At 44.2% G+C, this 23,309-nt stretch overlaps 1 protein-coding gene across 1 annotated transcript in view; it reads left to right on the forward strand.

The window, feature by feature from the left end:
- LOC121571184 (adhesion G protein-coupled receptor A3-like) overlaps positions 1 to 23,309 on the forward strand; it is a 50,763-nt gene that overhangs the window by 11,427 nt on the left and 16,027 nt on the right. The window contains exons 2-3 of the mRNA XM_041882535.2: positions 4,036 to 4,107; positions 16,949 to 17,020. Coding sequence (XP_041738469.2) covers positions 4,036 to 4,107; positions 16,949 to 17,020 — 144 coding nt within the window. The remainder of the gene's footprint in view (positions 1 to 4,035; positions 4,108 to 16,948; positions 17,021 to 23,309) is intronic.

A 23,309-nucleotide genomic window follows, 5' to 3' on the forward strand; every position in this document is an offset into this window, starting at 1 on the left:
TGGGGGGGCCAGTATGAAAAATTAAAATAATGTATGCAACTGTAAGTCGCTCTGGATAAGAGCGTCTGCTAAATGACTAAAATATAAATAATATAATAATTAGTCATTTAGCAGACGCTCTTATCCAGAGCGACTTACAGGAGCAATTAAGGTTAAGCGCCTTGCTCAAGGGCACATCGACAGATTTTTCACCTAGTCGGCTCGGGGATTAGAACCAGCGACCTTTCGGTTACTGGCACAATGCTCTTAACCACTAAGCTACCTGCCGCCAATGTAAAATGAGTCATTAAAACTAATTTTTCAACCACTCCACAAATTTCTTGTTAACAAACTATAGTTTTGGCAAGTCGGTTAGCACTTTGAGCATGACACAAGTCATTTTTCCAACAATTGTTTACAGACAGATTATTTCACTTATCATTCACTGTATCACAATTCCAGTGGGTCAGAAGTTTACATACACTAAGATGACTGTGCCTTAACAGCTTGGAAAATTCCAGAAAATGATGTCATGGCTTTAGAAGCTTCTGATAGGCTAATTGACACCATTTGAGTCAATTGGAGGTGTACCTGTGGATGTATTTCAAAGCCTAACTTCAAACTCAGTGCCTCTTTGCTTGACATCTTGGGAAAATCAAAAGAAATGAGCCAAGACCTCAGAAAACAAATTGTAGACCTCCACAAGTCTGGTTCATCCTTGGGAGCAATTTCCAAACACCTGATGGTACCACGTTCATCTGTACAAACAATAGTACGCAAGTATAAACACCATGGGACCACGCAGCTGTCATTCCGCTCAGGAAGGAGACGCGTTCTGTCTCCTAGAGATTAACGTACTTTGGTGGGAAAAATGCAAATCAAACCCAGAACAACAGCAAATGACCTTGTGAAGATGCTGGAGGAAACAGGTACAAAAGTATCTATATCCACAGTAAAACGAGTCCTATATCGACATAACCTGAAAGGCCGCTCAGCAAGGAAGAAGCCACTGCTCCAAAACCACCATAAAAAAGCCAGACTATGGTTTGCAACTGCACATGGGGACAAAGATTGTGTTGTTTGGAGAAATGTCCTCTGGTCTGATGAAACAAAAACAAAAATTATGTGGATATATTGAAGCAACATCTCAAGACATCAGTCAGGAAGGTAAAGCTTGGTCGCAAATGGGTCTTCCAAATGGACAATGACCCCAAGCATACTTCCAAAGTTGTGGCAAAATGGCTTAAGGACAACAAAGTTAAGGTATTGGAGTGGCCATCACAAAGCCCTGACCTCAATCCTATAGGACATTTGTGGGCAGAACTGAAAAAGCGTGTGCGAGCAAGGAGGCCTACAAACCTGACTCAGTTACACCAGCTCTGTCAGGAGGAATGGGCCAAAATTCACCCAACTTATTGTGGGAAGCTTGTGGAAGAATAGCCGAAATGTTTGACCCAAGTTAAACAATTTAAAGGCAATGCTACCAAATACTAATTGAGTGTATGTAAACTTCTGACCCACTGGGAATGTGATGAAAGAAATAAAAGCTGAAATAATTCATTCTCTCTACTATTATTCTGACATTTCACATTCTTATAATTAAGTGGTGATCCTAACTGACCTAAGACAGGGAATTTTTACTATGATTAAATGTCAGGAATTTTGAAAAACTGAGTTTAAATGTATTTGGCTAAGGTGTATGTAAACTTCCGACTTCAACTGTATGTATCTACAATGCAGAACCCTTATCCCAATGAATATGTGAATGGTATGAGTGCTCAGACAGCAGAACTATAAACACATTGTTCAGAGGTAGTAGTTTATGTTCAACTATATACAGGTTTCTTTGCAGTAGTGCAAGCTAAGCAGTTCCCCTCGCACTGAGGTCACACACCAGTCAGAGAGAGAGAGAGAGAGAGAGAGAGAGAGAGAGAGAGCTCAGGAGAAGCCTCTTACACAGATGTATTTTGACAGTTGGAGAGTCACAAGGTTGGAAGTGCATATTTATCCAACCAGACTTGAATAATTCCTAAGAGTGTGTGTGTGTTTTGTAATATAGCTGTGCTGTCTTTAATTCTGAATATTCAGTGTAAACCCAATTATGCGGTTTTCTATGGAAATAGCATGGATATTTGGGGATAAACAAAGCTGTAATTGGAGCTGCATGTGCCTACATATCACTCAGGTCCTTAGAGAGAAAATATATTGAACTTGTGCACTTAAAGTTATGAATGTATCAATATAAAATAAAATGTCATTGGTCACATACACATATTTAGCAGATGTTATTGCGGGTGTAGCGAAATGCTTGTGGCTGTATGTAATAACACAAAAAACGTTCTGGGCTAATAATCTAAGAAATAACACACAAAAAAACAAAATACTGCAGAGTTGCTTATGAGCTAGAAGCAGCGCTGCCATGTCTGTCGGTGCCATGTTCCTGGTATGAGCAGCAGAGAAAGTCGTCCCCCCCCCCCCCAAATATATAGATAAACATAATTCATTCAAAGCATGAATTCCTTTCAACTTTGTGCTCATAATCATCTGTAAAAAAGCCATTGATGTACTTTACTTAGTATTCACACTGGAATTTAAATCATCCCTCCCTAAACCATACGATAATGCATCATAGGCTATATAAATCTGGGTCAGACCAGTTATTCCTCAATGCAAATGAGATTTTCTCGACCCAAGCACTTTGTGCGAGTCCCCTGTGGCTCTGCCTAAATCATCAGTACGTGTCGAGAGCAGTGATAGACTTTGCAGTCTCATTCCTCACCAAGCCCAGACATCTGGAGTTTCAGCACGCAGAGAAGAATGCACGGGCCACAGGGCCAGTCGTGAAACACAGGAACTGTTTGTGTTTCCTCTCTGAGGGGTTGGGAGCAGGGAAGAGAAAATATCGATAGTCTTCACCGGCCAACCCTGTAATAAAGCTAGCCCTCAACACCCATAATGACTCCAATCTGGCTGGGGGTTGTGGGTACTGGTTGTGTGTGACCCACCACATCCCCTCCCGAAAGTAAAAGAAATAGGGCGACCACAACACAAGCCAGTTGGTTCTCCCCACAGGAGGAAACATCACTATTCAATTACTAAGCCTTCTGGGGAGAGGGTGCGAATTGGGGTGTCTAGCACAGGGCAAGTAGAATTTGTACTTTGGGGTTACAATTGGACAGCTCTTTGCTTATCTTATGTGATATCTAACACTGAAAATGTATGCTCTTCTGACAGGACATTTTCTCTGCCAATATTTGATGCTTTTGGCTGAAGCCCCCATTTATGTGATGTGATGCATCTTACTATGTAGAGATCCAATTTCTCAGACAAATAAAAAATACTTTCATTGAGTCATTGTTGCCCCGACTTGGACTAGTCTGAACCTAGATTCAGCAACACCAGTGACTTGTGGATCTATCCCCTATGAAACGATAATGCCTGGTTTCCAACGCATCTATCATTATTGAAGTTCGAGACCAGTCACCTGAACTGCCGGTGTCTACGATCAAGTGTATAACGTTACATCAAATGACTTCATGTGGCACTCTGGAAACAATCTCAAAGTGAGTCACCGCATTTTTGGATCAGATTAATATACCTTTAAACATCAAAGCGGAAGAGGGTTGACGGAAAGTATGCAACAGACGTTATCGCATCTCGCCTACCTGGATGAACTGTACCCTGTAGAGACACATGCTACCAATTTAGCATCATGAAAGAACATGATGGGCAGAAGATAAAGTTGTTTTCCCCTCTCCTCTTCCTGGCACTAGAGAGCATTCCATGAATGGATGGTTGAGGGACAATGGGATGGGATTACTAGAGCTTGGCTTTCTTTCAGTGTTGATGGAATTAAACATTTCCATAGTAGACTCCTACTTGTTGGGTGATGAGCAAGTTTTAGTATGCAAAATGTAGTTTAGTTGAAATTCTACTAATACTACTTACTGCTGAAAGCTGCTGTACATTTCTAGTTCAAATGTTGTCTTTTGTGGTGTCCTCTTATTGATGTAGACACTCTCTTAGTGATCGATACATTTTGTTTTTTCTTCACAGGATTTTAAGCAACAACAAAATTCAGGAATTGAGGAATGGATCCTTCATCGGGCTGTCTACTTTGGAAAGATTGTGAGTATTATTATTTTTCATAATATTCTCATGTTTCCCACAAGCTCTGATCATGACAGAATCAACAATGAGTGTCATTTATGGCTTTCAGCCCATGCTGTTTCCCCTATATGCATTTAAATCGTGGCCACCACAAAAAAAAGGAATAACACTGCAATGTGTCAATCGATATCTAGAATCACGTTTTGCTCTCCACATCCTCTTTGACAAGACACATATATACTGCACATCGAATGCAACTGACAACCAGTCAGTACAGAGATCCTGCATGACAATCCAGTGGATTTAGAAGAAGCAGGGGCCATATGAAATGCACGTTTGCTTCATGCCAACAGAACATCCAGGTCACACACAATCAGGAGGCATCCAGCACTTAGCCTAGGTTAATAATACCAGTCAGTGGTTGAGGACTGGAGGGATGGTACTAGAGAGGGTTAAAAATAGGTATGGCCTCCAGGGTTAACTATTGTCGGACAATGGGATGCTCTTAGTAGGACAGTACTTCCGGAATGTGCCGGCTTTCTTTCAGTGAGTCTTAAACAAACCCCATCACTCTTACTATATATACCATATTATAAACAGGGTGGTTCAATCCCTGAATGCTGATTGGCTGAAAGCTGTGGTATATTTAAGCAATAAGGCTCCTCTGGGGTTTGTGGTATATGGCCAATAAACCACAGCTAAGGGCTGTTCTTATGCACGATGCAACACGGTGTGCCTGGACACAGCCCTTAGCCGTGGTATATTGGCCATATACCACAAACCCCAGAGGTGCCTTATTGCTATTATAAACTGTTTACCAACGTAATTTCATCATTAAAAATAAATGTTTTGTCCTACCTGTGGTATAGGGTCTGATATACCACGGCTGTCAGCCAATCATCATTCAGGGATCGAACCACCCGGTTTATAACAGACTGTATACAACGGGTATGACAAAACATTTATTTTTACTGTTCTAATTATGTTTGTAACAAGTTTATAATAGCAATAAAGCACCTCGGGGGTTTGTGGTATATGGCCAATATACCACGGCTAAGGGCTGTATCCAAGCACTCCACGTTGCGTCGTGCCTAAGAACAGTGTCAAGGTAGATGTAGGTGGGTGTGGGTGGAATCAGGCGCAGGACGCAGTACGTTAGTCCAACAGACTTTAGTGAGGCACAGCAAAACAAACACGAAATAAATGCCCTGAGGCAAAAGCTCCGCATGTAGGCGTAAACACAAGCGCACAAACAGGTGCGACAAAATACTCCAAAACTAAGGAGCAAACTAGCTCAACCGAGCAAACAGTAAATATCCAGCCTACCGGCACGACAGTAAAACAATCACACACAACACCTGACAAACACAACGAGAACTAAATAGGACACTAATGACACTAAATGATAACAGGTGTGACAACAATCAGACAAAAGCAAACGAACATAGAAACATGCAACGGTGGCAGCTAGTATTCCGGAGACGACGAACGCCGAAGCCTGCCCGAGCAAGGAAGAGAGGCAGCCTCGGCCGAAACCGTGACAAACAGCCCTTAGCCGTGGTTTATTGGCCATATATCACACCCCTTCGTGCCTTATTGCTTAAGTAAAGCTTGGGGACGTGCTTTATTTATTATAGACTTTTCTAGGGGCAGTGGTCCTTGTCCTGTATTGCAGTTATGACGACAGAATCCAATCCGAGCTTGTTCCACACACCAGGAATTTCTTGAAGTGTTTTTTTCAGAAGTCAGAAGAATATCTAGTGATTCTAATGGGAATAAAAATGATTCCATAAGCTATTCATACCTGTTAGTGAAGTAGAATTTAGCTTAGTTGAAAGTTGACCTATTGCTTTGAGTTAGAGTGAGAGTTAGAAAGAGAGCAAGAGAAAGAATGCAAAAGAAAGATAGATGAGGCAGAAAGTAAGAGCGAAGGCTAGAGGAGAGCAATGCAGAGAGCGGAGAGTAGGCCTGCTCTACTTTCTCTGCCTCCCTGTCAATAGGCAGCAAAGACATTTATTGAGGTGGTGTACTCTGTGCTCTATCAATATTGAATGTGCTTCGGAACGATGGCATGAGCCTGCCGAAATTCAGCGTTCCTGCCACAGCGCAAAGCGTCTGGCTTTGGAGTTTGGAATCCCACCGCCCCTGTTTCCCCCGAGATTCCGAGGAAATGCTCTCAGCTCGTGTGTTATGGACCTCTGGTGATTTATCGCTTCGGAATGGCTTCATGCAGATAAAATAACCAGACCATTAATAGCCAAGCTTTTACCCAAGGCTACGGTAACAGATGACTGCATCGATGGGGAATTTTAAGGGCATATTTTCCATGTAATTTTTCCAGGTCTTGTTAAAAGGGCCATGAGTCTGTCCGTGGGAGGTACTTGAAGCCTTTTTTGGCCACAGTCAGCCATCTGGTATTGGTTCGGAAGCCATAGCCAAGCAGTTGAAGGTTGGGTAGAACAAACGTATCCCCTAATGTTGGGTCACAGTGATAAAAGGTTGAGAGTTTTACCTAGAATGTACCTAGGCATAGATTTGCTTTAGAATATCACTGCGCTGCAATGAATGCACGTATTTCTTGGAGTTATGCTTAGACCAGCCACATGCCTGATCTCACCTGACTCCCTTGCCGTATTAATAAGACATCCGCTCCCAGATTGTTTATGGATTTGGGGAGAGCTTTCCTCCTGGTTTTTATAAGTGGGTCAGATGTTAGAATTTCGGAGTGGAAGGCCGTAAGATAAACCGGGGGCTTTTTCTGACGCTGAGTGTAAACGTCTTTGATCCTCCAACGCAGAGGAAGTCTTTTAATGCTCTTCACTTCATCTTAATGCCTAGTATACGGGCAGTCGCTGTGGCTAGCGAGTTCATTCTCTGGGTGGAAGAAGCGTGTAGCCAGTGGCACATTTACCTTAGAAAGCAGCTCCCATTGTGCTTTCCCTCCTCCTCAACCAACCCCCCTCATCCAGTGAAACTCTTTGCTTTGTCATTCTAATGAAGCCAAGCCAAGGCCAGAGGTGTCGGCAGAGGGATTCACACAATGCCAGCCCGGCTGCATGTTGAAGCATCCCCACTTTTCTGCCTTCCAACTCCCTCCCTCCCTCCTCCTCCCCTCTCCCTCCCTCCCTCTCTCCTCCGACTACAAAAAAAGAAGAATTCTGTGCCCTGGTCTGTTTGCATGCAGTGATGCGCTTGGATACCCCCCCCCCAGCCTTCCTCCGCACACTCCCTCCTTTCTCAGACCACAGCCCACAAAAAGGGGGTTTCTCCTCTGCTTCGGTCTATCTGTCTGTGTGCAGTGGTGCGTTTTGGGATTTCAGCTGGTTGTGTGGCAGGCGGGGGGGGATTGATTAGCCCTCTCCAGCCCTGGCCTTGAAATCGCAAGGTAACTGTGGCAACAACAATGTTTTGTGAGGGCCAAATGTGTCCTGGCATGAGATGAGGTCCACTGAATTTAAATATTTTAGTCATTTAGCAGACGCTCTTATCCAGTGCATACATTTTTTTTATTTTTTTCATACACAGTAATATGAACCCAAGCTAGCCCCTGTCGCACGGTATTTCTCTCCCAAAGCTGACAGAGTCAAGGCAGAGGGAATGGTTATTATTACGAATGAAGCAGGGATAATCTCTTTTGTTATTTGGAAGGACTGGAGAGGTTTTGAGTTTCAAAAGGAACCATTACTATGGGGAATGGCAGGATATGAGGAATGCTAGTCTGTTATGCATGTAAGAGAACTGTAAGATTGTGTAACTGTAGGTTATCAACATTGCATAAGATGCGTTTTATTAGTCATATGTACGGGATATGCATAGCATACATCGTCCCATGTTAACTCCAATGCTTCCCACAGTTGTGTCAAGGTGGCTGGTAGTGGTTCTCTACTCCGAATAGCTCGTTCCATCGCATCCCACAGATGCTCAATTGGATTGAGATCTGGTGAGTGGGCAGGCTACTGCAGTAAGCTGAATTCACTGTCATGTTCGTGGAACCATACCTGGACAATCCTAGCCATGTGGCATGGGGCATTATCCTGCTGAAAAAAATCAATTTGCAGATGGATAAACTGCTGTCATGAAGGGATGCACCTGATTGGCTATGATGTTCAGATATCCAGTGGCATTCAAACATTGCTCCATTTCTATCAAGGGGCCCAATGTGTGTGAACCCACCCCACACCATCACACCACCACCATCAGCCAGCAATGTTGACACGCGGCGTGATGAATGCATGTGGTTTTCGCCATACATTAGTCCTCCCATCAGCGTGAAACAGCAGGAACCGGGATTCATCAGGCCAGGCAATGGTTTTTAGAATTCTTCAGTGTCCAGTGTTTTCGTTCCTTAGCCCACTGCAACCACAGTTTCTTGTTTTTTGCTGAAAGAAGTGGAACTCTGTAAGGTTGTCGGCTGCCATACCCCATTCGTGTCAAGGTACGATGAGTTGTGCATTCTTTTATGGGTCTTTGGGCACCAAAGTTGTACTGGACTGTCAATTGAGTAACTGTAGCCCGTCTTTGCTCTGCACAATTCGTGTCAGCTTCCTTTGTCCTCTATCAATCAATGACCCGTTTTCGACCACTGGCCTGCCATTGGCTGGATGTCCTTTGGGTGTTGGACCATTCTTGATACACACGGGAAACTGTTGAGTGTGAAACCCAGCAGCATTGCAGTTCTTGACTCAAACCGGTGCGCCTGGCACCTACTACCACACCACGTTCAAAGGCACTTAAATATTTTGTCTTGCCTATTCACCTTCTGGATGGCACACATACACAATCCATGTCTCAATTGTCTTAAGGCTTTAAAATCTTTCTATAACCTGTCTCCTCCCCTTCATCTACACTGATTTGAAGTGGATTTAACAGGTGACATCAATAAGGAATCATAGCGTTCACATGGTCAGTCTATGTCATGGAAAGAGCAGGTGTTCTTAATGTTTTGTACACTCAGTGTATATGTGTACGTCTGTGTGGGTGTGTGCTAAGGTGCGGAGAATTATAGCAGGTGGTCAGTCCAGTTCAAGTGTTCAGCAGTCTGATGGCTTGTAGATAGAAACTGTCTCTGAGCCTGTTGGTATCAGACCTTATGCTCCAATATCATCTGCCCAACGGTAAGCTAGAGAACAGCTCGTGGATGGGGTTTGTGGGGTCCTTGATAATGCTGCGTGCCTTCCACAGGCACCGTTTTCAGTAGATGTCCTGGATGGGTGGGAGCACGGTCCAAGTGATGTACTGGACTGTCTTCACCACCCGCTGAAGGGCCTTGTGGTTGTGGATGGCGCAGTTCCCGTACCAGGTCATGATGCAACCGGTCAGGACGCTCTCGATGGTGCAGTGGTAGTATTTGGACAGGACCCGGGGCCGCATGCAGAATTTCTTCAGCTGCCTTAGGAAGTAGAGATGCTGTTGCGCCCTCTTGACAATTGATGGTGTTGTTGGTCCACAACAAGTCCTCGATGATGTGGATGCCGAGGAACTTAACGTGTGACTCTCTCTACTTAGGGCTGTTGCGGTGACTATTATTATTATGAGTCATGACTGCAGTACATTTACATTTACGTCATTTAGCAGACGCTCTTATCCAGAAATTCAAAGTGACGGTTGAGTCACGGTAATCTCCTTTTATGCACTCTGGACATGCCTTTGTAGTACCCGACTTGCTAACTACCATCAAATTGTATTGGTCACATACACATGTTTTGCAGATGTAATTGCGGGTGTAGCGAAATGCTTGTGTTTCTAGCTCCAACAGTGCATCAGGTCCTAAAAATGGTCAAAGACTCCAGCCCCCCTAGTCATAGACTGTTCTCCCTGCTACCGCACGGCAAGCGGTACCGGAGCGTCAAGTCTAGGTCCAAGAGTCTTCTAAACAGCTTCTACCCCCAAGCCATAAGACAGCGAGAGACAGAATAACAACAAAAAAATCCAGAAAAACGCATGTCAAAAATGTTATAAATTGATTAGCATTTTAATGAGGGAAATAATTTGACCCCCTCTGCAAAACATGACTTAGTACTTGGTGGCAAAACCCTTGTTGGCAATCACAGAGGTCAGATGTTTCTTGTAGTTGGCCACCAGGTTTGCACACATCTCAGGAGGGATTTTGTTCCACTCCTCTTTGCAGATGTTCTCCAAGTCATTAAGGTTTCGAGGCTGACGTTTGGCAACTCGAACCTTCAGCTCCCTCCACAGATTTTCTATGGGATTAAGGTCTGGAGACTGGCTAGGCCACTCCAGGACCTTAATGTGCTTCTTCTTGAGCCACTCCTTTGTTGCCTTGGCCGTGTGTTTTGGGTCATTGTCATGCTGGAATACCCATCCACGACCCATTTTCAATGCCCTGGCTGAGGAAGGAGGTTCTCACCCAAGATTTGATGGTACATGGCCCCGTCCATCGTCCCTTTGATGCGGTGAAGTTGTCCTGTCCCCTTAGCAGAAAAACACCCCCAAAGCATAATGTTTCCACCTCCATGTTTGATGGTGTTCTTGGGGTCATAGGCAGCATTCCTCCTCCTCCAAACACGGCGAGTTGAGTTGATGCCAAAGAGCTCGATTTTGGTCTCATCTGACCACAACACTTTCACCCAGTTCTCCTCTGAATCATTCAGATGTTCATTGGCAAACTTCAGACGGGCCTGTATATGTGCTTTCTTGAGCAGGGGGACCTTGCGGGCGCTGCAGGATTTCAGTCCTTCACGGCGTAGTGTGTTACCAATTGTTTTATTGGTGACTATGGTCCCAGCTGCCTTGAGATCATTGACAAGATCTTCCCGTGTAGTTCTGGGCTGATTCCTCACCGTTCTCATGATCATTGCAACTCCACGAGGTGAGATCTTGCATGGAGCCCCAGGCCGAGGGAGATTGACAGTTATTTTTTGTTTCTTCCATTTGCGAATAATCGCATCAACTGTTGTCACCTTCTCACCAAGCTGCTTGGCGATGGTCTTGTAGCCCATTCCAGCCTTGTGTAGGTCTACAATCTTGTCCCTGACATCCTTGGAGAGCTCTTTGGTCTTGGCCATGGTGGAGAGTTTGGAATCTGATTGATTGATTGCTTCTGTGGACAGGTGTCTTTTATACAGGTAACAAACTGAGATTAGGAGCACTCCCTTTAAGAGTGTGCACCTAATCTCAGCTCATTACCTGTATAAAAGACACCTGGGAGCCAGAAATCTTTCTGATTGAGAGGGGGTCAAATACTTATTTCCCTCATTAAAATGCAAATAAATTTTTTACATGCGTTTTCTGGATTTCTTTGTTGTTATTCTGTCTCTCACTGTTCAAATAAACCTACCATTAAAATTATAGACTGATCATTTCTTTGTCAGTGGGCAAACGTACAAAATCAGCAGGGGATCAAATACTTTTTTCCCTCACTGTAGATGTTCCAAAGGTGTGCATCAGTGGCTTGTATGTGTGCAGGCCTGGAGATGCTAAACTTATTTATGTAAATTAACGGTAAATTACCATGAGACCAGCAATCTTTTGCATAACAATAACCGGCTGACAAAATGTTATGACCGCCACAGCCCTATCTCTACTGCAGTACCGTTTATGTGGATCGGGGCATGTTCCCTCCTCTGCTTCCTGAAGTCAATAATCAACTCCCATGATCACCCAAGCTAGCCCCTTTCGCATGGTAATTCTCTCCCAAAGCTGACACGGAGTCAAGGCAGAGGGAATGGTTATTATTACGAATGAAGCAGGGATAATGTCTTGTTTTTTGGAAGGACTGGAGAGGTTTTGAGTTTCAAAAGGAACCATTACTGTGGGGAATGACAGTATATGAGGAATGCTAGTCTGTTATGCATGTAAGCGAACTGTAAAGATTGTGTAATTGTAGGTTATCAACATTGCATAAGATAAAGATATACTCAGGTTAAACAAGTATAAAAAAGTATGGTGAGGGACATTTCTGTTTAACTCACTTAACTGGACTGAGGTGGAGTGAGAACTCTCAAAGTTGAGAATGAGTGTGATCTTGTGTTCTGCTAACAAGGAACCATCCATAATTTTGTTTCAGCAGACAACCTTTTTTCAACATCAGCAATTTCTCTTGATTGTAACAGCAATTTTCACCTTGAAAATAAACTTTGTGACAGATTTGGTAGCGTATACTTGTTAGAAACCTGCCAAAGAAACAATCTGGCTTTAATATTACTTGTGCCATTTTCCACCATCCAAATGACAAGCCTATAATGTTTGTCAGTAGCTGCTGTGCTCTTATAGTGAACAGTGCATTTTGCTGTGTTTCTACATCTTTCCAAAATGCTTGCAGAGGCTTCTACAGAACCTCAGGTTCGATCTAGGCTGAGCACAAGGAGAATTCTGGAACCCCCTAAAGTACTCTGAGGTAAATGAATTCAGACTCCATTATCCAGTAATTTTTATTTTAGTATGGCAAGCAGGCCTAGCGTGTTCTTGCAAAGGGAGTTTGAAATGTGCCAGGTCGTTTGTGGTCGGCAGTTTTGGAACCTGAGGGGGAATTGGGATAGGTTGCACGTGGTCTACCTCCACCGCTACCCGACTCCCCCCACATGTTATCCACAAGTTATTCTGCTTCTCTAAAAAGGAAACGTCAAATGCTTTTATTTTCTGCACTTTTACTGATATTTCTGCCAGTGGAGTGCAGAGACAAAGGTGATAGTGTTGGATTTGTCCGATTTTTATTTTCCAATACATGGATGCCACCCCTGAAATTGCATCTTAGTCATGTCTGTGACAACTTGACAGTCAATCAGTAGAAGATGTAGGTCAACCAGCTTCTTAAACAACTGACAAAAACAGATCAGAAACAAAACCTTTCAGTGACTCGCTTAACGTAATCCACCAAACAAAGACCATTCTTTCCCCCTTCCAAGACGCCACAGAACCGATCACACAAAGCTGTCAGTTTAGGAAAACCACAGGACGAACATTAGGAATTGGAATCACAGAAAGTCCAGAAAAATGTGTGGACTGTTTCACCCTTTGACAGCATTCCAGCACTACTCTTTGAGGAAATGAAAGGCTCAGTAGATTGGGATTGGCTTTGGTGCTAAGCTGTGGGCTGCCCCCACTGACGTTTGACACCGGTCATTTGGCTGGCACCGGTCCCACCTTGGCATCATCAAGCCTGATCAAGGCATGAATAAATGTGAACCGAAGTTTTGCCTTGTTGAACACCCTCCCCCAGTCGGGACTGTGGTTAATCTGCTATTCTACCACTTGTGATATTTTTCCCCTCTGTTGATTTACTATGGTCACCAACATCAAACAGTTGGATAAAGACCACAGCTAGTTTTGGCGATGGCAACAGCAGCATTTCAAAGTGAAACTTTTGGAAGGTATTTAGACGGGAGAACAGAATTGGCTGTGGAGAAATTATTAGTAGGGTAAAAGTACCATCCGGCACAGTAAGCAAGTACAAAGATGCTCCCTTTCTAGCCTCTTACAGGTGGTCAAAGGTGCTCCATTTGTGCCTCGTTATTTTTTTTTTATTAAACCTTTATTTTGACAGGGAGTCATGCTGAGACCAAGGTCTATATCACAGATGAGCCCTGTATACACATCACTACACACATCAATAATACATTATACACATCAATAATACACATTAATATTCACATCAATACACTAAAAGCAATACACAATTATAGAAAGCAAACACATTATTTAATAAAAAGGCCCTTAATCGGCCCTTTTGAATTGCCCTAGAGGCACCAATTCATCCAATTTTGATGATTTCAAAGATCATTCTTTTTTCGGCCTTCCCTCTTTTCCATTTTTCTTTCAACACCCCTCTATAGGAAAGCCAATTTTGCCAATGCACATCAAAAGCAATAGCTAGGCTCCTATGATCCATGTGTAGCTCTGCCTTCCAATCCCCCTCCAGCCAGATGACAGCTCCTCAACATCAAACAGCTCAGTCAGTTACCCAGCGGCCTTTGTGTGGGGGCTCAGGTGGCGACCTGCGAGGTCTTTTGAAACACAGATCGTAATGAGTGACTCGGCAGTGGCGGCGCAGGTGAGCGCTAGGCGCTAGCAGGCATCTGTGACCGTGCTGCCTTTTGAACTCAGTCCAGGACGAAGCGTGGCGGGGCCCTTTGTGTGTGGGGCCCCTGGGGACCCACGGTTTTCAGTGACTGGGCAGAGGAGCCCTGATTGATGGGGGGGTCTTGTGCCCCTGCCACAGGTGTCTGAGTGGGTGAGAGTCCCACTGGATATGGGGGAATTGACCATGCAGTTATACTCTCTGTAAAGAAGTACCATAGAAGTACCAAAGCACCAGGGGCCAACGGGGTGAGTGAGTGGCAGTGGGATTTCAGTTTACAGTCATTCATTCTGCTAAAATTGTAGCTAAAAACTGTCTCTTGGGTGTAGGCCTTAGTCTCTTTGACCTTATGTGGTCTCTGAATGTACAGTGCATTCAGAAAATATTCAGACCTGTTGACTTTATCCACATTTACATTACAGCCTTATTCTCAAATGGATTAAATTAATGTTTTTCCTCATCAATCTACACACAATAACCCATAATGACAAAGCAAAAAACATTGTGCGAATATATTACAAATAAAAAACAGATACCTTTTTTACATAAGTATTCAGACCCTTTGCTATGAGACTCAAAATTTAGCTCAGGTGCATCCTGTTTCCATTGATCATCCTTGAGATGTTTCTACAACTTGATTGGAGTCCACCTGCGGTAAATTCAATTGATTGGACATGATTTAGAAAGGCACACACCTGTCTATATAAGGTCCCACAGTTGACAGTGAATGTCAAAGCAAAAACCAAGCCATGAGGTCGAAGGAACTGTCCATAGAGCTCCGAGACAGGATTGTGTTGAGGCATAGATCTAGGGAAGGGTACCAAAACATTTCTGCAGCATTGAAGGTCCCCAAGAACAGTGTCCTCCATCATTCTTAAATGAAAGAAGTTTGGAACCACCAAGACTCTTCCTAGAGCTGGCTGCCCAGCCAAGCTGAGCAATTGGGGGAGAAGGGCCTTGGTCAGGGAGGTGACCAAGAACCCGATGGTCACTCTGACAGAGCTCCAGAGTTCCTCTGTGGAGATGGGAGAACCTTCCAGAAGGACAACCATCTCTGCAACACTCCATCAATCAGGCCTTTATGGTAGAGTGGCCAGACGGAAGCCACTCCTCGGTAAAAGGCACATGACAGCTCGCTTGGAGTTTGCCAAAAGGCACCTAAAGGACTTGACCATGAGAAACAAGATTCTCTGGTCTGATGAAACCAAGATTGAACTCTTTGGCCTGAATGCCAAGGGTCACGTCTGGAGGAAACCTGGCACCATCCCTACAGTGAAGTATAGTTGTGGCAGCATCATGCTGTGGGGATGTTTTTCAGCGGCAGGGACTGGAAGACTAGTCAGGTTTGAGGGAAAGATTAACGGAGCAAAGTACAGAGAGATCCTTGATGAAAACCTGCTCCAGAGCGCTCAGGACCTCAGACTGGGGCGAAGGTTCACCTTCCAACAGGACAACGACCCTAAGCACACAGCCAAGACAACGCAGGAGTGGCTTCGGGACAAGTCTCTGAATGTCTGTGAGTGGCCCAGCCAGAGCCCGGACTTGAACCCGATCGAACATCTCTGGAGAGACCTGAAAATAGCTGTGCAGCAACACTCCCCATCCAACCTGACAGAGCTTGAGAGGATCTGCAGAGAAGAATGGGAGAAACTCCCCAAATACAGGTGTGCCAAGTTTGTAGCGTCATACCCAAGAAGACTCGAGGCTGTAATCGCTGCCAAAGGTGCTTCAACAAAGTACTGAGTAAAGGGTCTGAATACTTATGTTAAACGTGGTATTTCAGTTTTTTATTTTTAATACATTTGCAAAAACAAACATTTCTAAAAAACGTTTTTTTGCTTTATCATTATGGGTTGTTATGTGTAGATTGATGACGAAAAACATTAATCAATTTTAGAATAAGGCTGTAACCTAACAAAATGTGGAAAAAGTCAAGGGGTCTAAATACTATCCGAATGCACTGTACAAAGATCTTATACATTCACCGGCCAGTTTATTAGGTACACCCATCTATTACCGGGTCGGACCCCCCTCTGCTTCCAGAACAGCCTGAATTCTTCAGGGCATTCTACAAGGTGTCGGAAATGTTCCACAGGGATGTTGGTCCATGCTGACGCAATGGCATCACGCAGTTGCTGCAGATTGGTCATTCTGCAGACCACTGTTGTCCTGCGCCGCTATTTGTTTGTTTGTGGCCCGCCTGTTAGCTTGCAAGATTTTTGCCATTCTCCTTCAACCTCTCTCATCAACGAGCTATTTTCGCCCACAGGACTGCCACTGACTGGATGTGTTTTTGTTTGTCGCAATGTTCTCTTTAAACCCTAGACATTGTCATGTGTGAAAGCCCAGGAGGGTTGCCGTTTCTGCGATACGGATCCAGCTCGCCTGGCACCGACGATCGTACCACACTCAAAGTTGCTTAGGTCACTCGTTTTGCCCATTCTAACATTCAATCGAATAGCAACTGAATGCCTCGATACCTTTCTGCCTGCTTTATATAGCAAGCCACGGCCACGTGACTCACTGTCTGTAGGAGCGTCCCATTTTCTTGAACGGGTGGTGTACCTAATCAACTGGCCACTGAGTGTACGTCAACATTAGGTCTATTTATTTGAGCAGTCCTTGAGAGAATATGAATCGACCCTTTCTAATGTGTGTTATTAGGTGCGTAAGATATTATGTATTTCTCATTGGGGAATGGTATTTTTGGATGAAGTTGGCTGCAAGTATTCGTAATATGTGTTGATTGCATTATGCCGTGACACGTACAAGATGTTCATAGTTTAGTTTTCTTGTGGCTTACCCTCTGTTTGTCTTTCACAGGGACATGCGGAACAACATCATCAGCCGTATCGAACCGGGGGCTTTTCTTGGACTGCTCGCACTAAAAAGACTGTGAGTATTATCAATATTACCATCAGCATTAAATCATTTTAATTTTAATCAAATTTGTCATTTTCTTGGCAGATGGACGAGTCATGGGCTGAACGGTTTTAAACATACGTCTAAACCGATCTCTGTTGCTTAACATCAGATTTATTATACAGCATCCATAACGCCCATTTTCAATACAGAAAAAAACCTACACACTGTTGTATATGCTCCGACATTGCAACATTTGCCAGGTTTCGACAATACTCTTGGCCCTATCTGTTGTTTCTGGTATAGAGGCAATTACCAACTCTCTGTGTCTAGCCTATCCAGTCTATATAAGCGACTGCTGTAAAAGCTCAGACACACTGGTAGGATTGTCAAACGTTTGCCTGCCAACAGTACTTAGCACCTCTGAACAGAGTTCCGGCAGTCAATCTCTTGTTTGTTCACACAGCAAAGTCGTCAGCCACATGTTAAAATACTCCAAACCAGAAGGTGGCAGAAGCTTTGTTTGGCAATGTATATCCGTGGGTATTGCTTATGGTCTAGATTTCAAGCTATCTGCGCTAATGTTGTTATTTTGTAAAAAGTCCTTGATATTAGCCAGATGGCCACAGCTAGATTACTAACTAGCAAGATGACGAAGAAACAATTTAATTCACTCTCCATTATCCCATACTGCCAGTGCCAGCCCATAGCCAAATGTTTAGCTAACGTTAGCATATTTGTTAGCTAGCACAACATAGCTGGCTAGCTAAGGACACTGCACTAACTCGGCAGCTAAGACAGGCAACTGATCATGGAAACTAGCTAATCCATTGGCCTCCCACTGTGATATGTACCTATCGGCAGTCTATCGGCAGTGAGATTCTCTGTGTTTTTAATGCTTCAAGCAACATTCTATTCAGTTCTCCAGTCCACTTGGGCCCTTGCCAGGGACCACTTGAGACTGCATGAGGCCCTATCTACTTTCACACATTCATGGAAAGGGGATTGGATGGATGGGTATGTGCGTGGGTCTGTGTGTCTGTGTTAGAGAGAGAGAGAGCGTATGAGTGTGTTTGTGCCTGTGCATGTTTCTGAGTGTTTGTGTGTGTGAGCCTGTGTGAGTGTGTGTGTGTATTGCAATCATCTTATACCTGCCGGTCCTTGCCAACATAAACTATAGTTTGGCTGCTAGTGCGGAGCAGTGAGTGAGACAGGAAGGTTGTCATCTCCTTGGCTTGGACAGAGCTTCATTTCCCCTTGGCAAGCCTCAACCATTTTACAACCAACAGTAGAACTATATTCCCTAAACTTATAGCTAGCTGTATTTCTCTCAGCCAACCTATAAATCATTTAGCCAACAGCTATTTCATCTTGAATGCTCCTATATGGGCACCCTCATAGATATCATCCTGACTAATTTACCCCCTAAATACACCTCTGCTGTCTTCAACCAGAATCTCAGCGATCACTGCCTTATTGCCTGCGTCTGTAACGGGTCCGCGGTCAAACGACCACCCCTCATCACTGTCAAATACTCCCTAAAACACTTTAGCGTGCAGGCCTTCCTAATTGACCTGGCCCAGGTATCCTGGATGGATATCGATCTCATTCCGCCAGTAGAGGATGCCTGGTTGTTCTTTAAAAGTGCTTTCCTCTCAATCTTAAATAAGCATGCCCCATTCAAAAAATGCAGAACTAAGAACAGATATAGCCCCTGGTTCTCCTCAGACTTGACTGCCCTTGACCAGCACAAAAACATCCGAAATGCAACTTTTCAGGGAAGTTAGGAACCAATATACACAAGCAGTTAGGAAAGCAAAGGCTAGCTTTTTCAAACAGAAATGTTCATCCTTTAGCACTAACTCCAAAAAGTTACTGTAAAGTCCATGGAGAATAAGAGCACCTCCTCCCAGCTGACCACTGCACTGAGGCTAGGAAACACTATCACCACCGATAAATCTACAATAATCGAGAATTTCAACAAGCATTTTGCTACGGCTGGCCATGCTTTCCACCTGGCTACCACTACCCCGGCCACCAGCTCTGCACCCTCTGCTGCAACTTGCCCAGGCCCCCCCCCCGCTTCTCCTTCACACAAATTCAGACATCTGATGTTCTGAAAGAGCTGCAACATCTGGACCCCTACAAATTATCTGGGCTAGACAATCTGGAACCTTTCTTTCTAAAATTAGCCGCCAAAATTGTCGCAACCCCTATTACTAGCCTGTTCAACCTCTCTTTCGTAACGTCTGAGATCCCCAGAGATTAGAAAGCTGCCGCGGTCATCCCCCCTCTTCAAAGGGGGTGACACTCTAGATCCAAACTGTTACAGACCTATATCCATCCTGCCCTGCCTTTCGAAAGTTTTTGAAAGCCAAGTTAACAAACAGATCACTGACCATTTCGAATCCCACCGTACCTTCTCCGCTATGCAATCCGGTTTCCGAGCTGGTCATGGGTGCTCCTCAGCCACGCTCAAGGTCCTAAACGATATTATAACCACAATCGATAATAGACAGTACTGTGCAGCCGTCTTCATCGACCTGGCCAAGGTTTTCGACTCTATCAACCACCACTGCCTCGCCTGGTTCACCAACTACTTCTCAGATACAGTTCAATGTGTCAAATCGGAGGGCCTGTTGTCTGGACCTATGGCAGTCTCTATGGGGGTGCCACAGGGTTAAATTCTCAGGCCGACTCTTTTCTCTGTGTATATCAATGATGTCGCTCTTGCTGCTGGTGACTCTCAGATACACCTCTATGCAGACGACACCATTTTGTATACATCTGGCCCTTCATTGGACACTGTGTTAACAAACCTCCAAACGAGCTTCAATGCCATACAACACTCCTTCCGTAGCCTCCAACTGCTCTTAAACACTAGTAAAACTAAATGCATGCTTTTCAATCGAACGCTGCTGGCACCTGCCCACCTGACTAGAATCACTACTCTCGGCGGTTCTGACCTAGAGTATGTGGACAACTACAAATACCTAGGTGTCTGGTTAGACTGTAAACTCTCCTTCCAGACTCACATTAAGCATCTCCAATCCAAAGTTAAATCTAGAATCTGCTTCCTATTTCGCAACAAAGCCTCCTTCACTCATACTGCCAAACATGCCCTCGTAAAACGGACTATCCTACCGATCCTTGACTTCGGCGATGTCATTTACAAAATAGCCTCCAACACTCTACTCAGCAAATTGGATGTAGTCTATCACAGTGCCATCCGGTTTGTCACCAAAGCCTCATATACTACCCACCACTGTGACCTGTACGCTCTTGTTGTTATTAGTCACCAAACCCACTGGCTCCAGGTCATCTATAAATCACTGCTAGGCATATCCCCGCCTTATCTTAGCTCATTGGTCACCATAGCAACACCCACCCGTAGTATGCGCTCCAGCAGGTATATCTCACTGGTCATCCCCAAAGCCAACACCTCCTTTGGCCGCCATTCCTTCCAGTTCTCTGCTGCCAATGACTGGAACAAACTGCAAAAATCTCTGAAGCTGGAGATTCTTATCTCCCTCACTAACTTTAAGCATCAGTTGTCAGCGCACCTTACCGATCACTGCACCTGTACACAGCCCATCTGAAATTAGCCCACCCAATTACCTCATCCCCATATTGTTATTTATTTTGCTCGTTTGCACCCCAGTATCTCTATTTGCACATCATCTCTTGCACATCTATCATTCCAGTGTTAATACTAAATTGTAATTATTTTGCACTATGGCCTATTTATTGCCTTACCTCCATAACTTGCTACATTTGCACACACTGTATATATATTTTCTGTTGTATTTTTGACTTTGTTTTGTTCACCCCATATGTAACTCTGTTGTTGTTTTTATCGCACTGCTTTGCTTTATCTTGGCCAGGTCGCAGTTGTAAATGAGAACTTGTTCTCAAATGGCTTACCTGGTTAAATAAAGGTGAAATAAAAAAATAAAATAAAAAATATATAACACAATGTCAACGTTGGGTCGGAAAGAAACACTGGATATCCACTGATATAAATGCATCAATATAATTGTCTTTTCACAAAATGAAACATGTTTGGCAGTGGAAATATGTCAGGTGGTAGTTAAATCATTCATTTGCTCCCATCTCTGGCTGCGTCTCCAACATATCACTTACACTTCAACATATTCCTCAACTTGCAAAAGGAGTAGGTGAGGTAAAATGAGTCTTGAACTTGGGCCTGGTGCTGTAAACAGAAGCTCTGTGGTGACTGCTGGCACGCAATGCGCCTACCCTCCAGCCCGCCCTATTCTGCTTCTGGAAAAGGGTGATGGAGTTAATTGACAGAGAGAACATGAAAATACACGCTCCCTCTCTTCTAATGCAGTCAGTAGCGAAGGCTCCCGATAAAGACTCAGTGTTCTCTCTCTCTGTCTCTCTCTCTCTCTCTCTCTCTCTCTCTCTCTCTCTCTCTCGGCCTCAGCCAATCTTTAATTTCTTCCATCTGTCCCTTTCCTCTCTTCAAAGAGCCTAATTAGATTTTCGCTCGTTTTTAAGACTAGCGACTTGGCCAAACCGAGGCTGCTTGCCTCTTTTATCCGTCTTGTCGGAGAGGGGAGAGGGATGTCAGACTTAACATGTTCTCTTGAAGAAACAGACATGTTGAATGCATGCTACAATGCATTACTTCACCCCTTTCATTGTCGTCATTTGTAATGAAACGAAACTTAGTTAGGTCAAAGTCCATTCCAGTGCACATTGTTAGGAAATGATATCCTATTTCAACCCAGCCGGACGCTGACGGATATGAGCTGCAACTGAGTCGCTCCCACTGAAGTAAATAAAAAGCAAAGAACATGACCTCAGCGTTTGAGGGTTGCTTTGGACACGTCATGGGACAAACATCTGATCTGGGATCAGTCACATGTATACGTTGTCAATAGAGCCATAAGACGCATATGATGTGACAGAGCAAATTCTTGCTGGATACAACCCATTCATGTGTCTCTGGGGTGAAGTTTCCCCTATGTACAGATCTAGGATTAGCCTCCCCTCCCCCAATCCTGACGTTAACCATTAGTGGGGGAAATGAAAAACTGACCCAAGATCAGCGTCTAGGGGCAACTTCAAGCTACAACCCCCTCCTCCCTCTGCCCCACTGGCCTCTCCAGGGCCTTACCACCCAGCAGACGCAGCTACATTCCACCAACAGCTGAACAGTCACTGACCCTGCCTTGTTACTTACACACCAGTCTATTTTTGTATCTGCTCATATCACAACAGACCGCTTGCTCTGGGTCTGCTGTAATGTTGAGCTCTGCTGCTACTTTCATGGATCGACTACAAGCTTCACGGACAGGTTTCATGATTAAAGTACTGTGATCAGTGTGACTGTGACATGCAGTTCTGGAGGGATTTTATAAAAAACAAAGGCCAGGACATAGAAGTCTGCAATTGTCATATATGAGAATATTGTTGGAATTTATTTGGGATGATGTTGCTATGATTATAGGTGACTATGACGATGCTAGCAACAACAATGTAATTTGTGAGAGATGTAAGTTTTCTACTTATGTGGGCTGCTTTCACATCACACTGCACTCCCAACTGCAAAGCACTGCACCATGTCTAGTGCTGTGCCTTGGCAGTATTGGCAGGGTGGGAGTTTATACCTTTAGCTAAGGGAGTACCACCCCACTAGGTGATCCTCCTCAGACACGGGCAGACTTCTTGGCAGCCCCTGAAAGGTTTTTCCAGACCAGGCGGAACTAACCACCTCACACAGTAAATTCCCCAGCTGCCACCCTCCCTAGGAACCACAACAATAATTAGACCAACACCAGGATGTTTACGTAATGCTCTCCACACTTATATTCTAAGCATTTAAGTGTCTGATGCTGCCCTGGCATTAGGCCTTGGGTTAGGGTTGCAGTTGGCAGGGTATAGTTTGTAGGGTATTGAGAGGCCTCTTCTGACCATTCCAATGTTACACTTGAGTCATTTGTTTACATTAGAGTCGTTTTGCAGATGCGTTTTATCCAGCTGTAACTGCTTGCATATAAACTAAAATAGAACTCCCTTCCTACCTAATTTCTTCTAGTTTGACCTATCTTTGAGTTGATCAAAATCATATTTTCACAATGTTGACTAAATAAATTCCTTTCCCAAACATGGTTTCTTCAAAGATATATAATGCTGCCTGATGTTTGGCAGACACACTGTGTCAGGTCCTGGCGAAAAATACACACTTTGATGTGTATGACATCAATCGTAACACATTAATCTCAACTAGTATAGTGAGTTACTAACAGCTTTGATGTTAAAGCCCCCTCGGGGCGAACACAGACATCGTCTC

This window comes from Coregonus clupeaformis, chromosome 8 (genome assembly GCF_020615455.1).
Source record: "Coregonus clupeaformis isolate EN_2021a chromosome 8, ASM2061545v1, whole genome shotgun sequence".
NCBI classification, from domain to species: domain Eukaryota; kingdom Metazoa; phylum Chordata; class Actinopteri; order Salmoniformes; family Salmonidae; genus Coregonus; species Coregonus clupeaformis.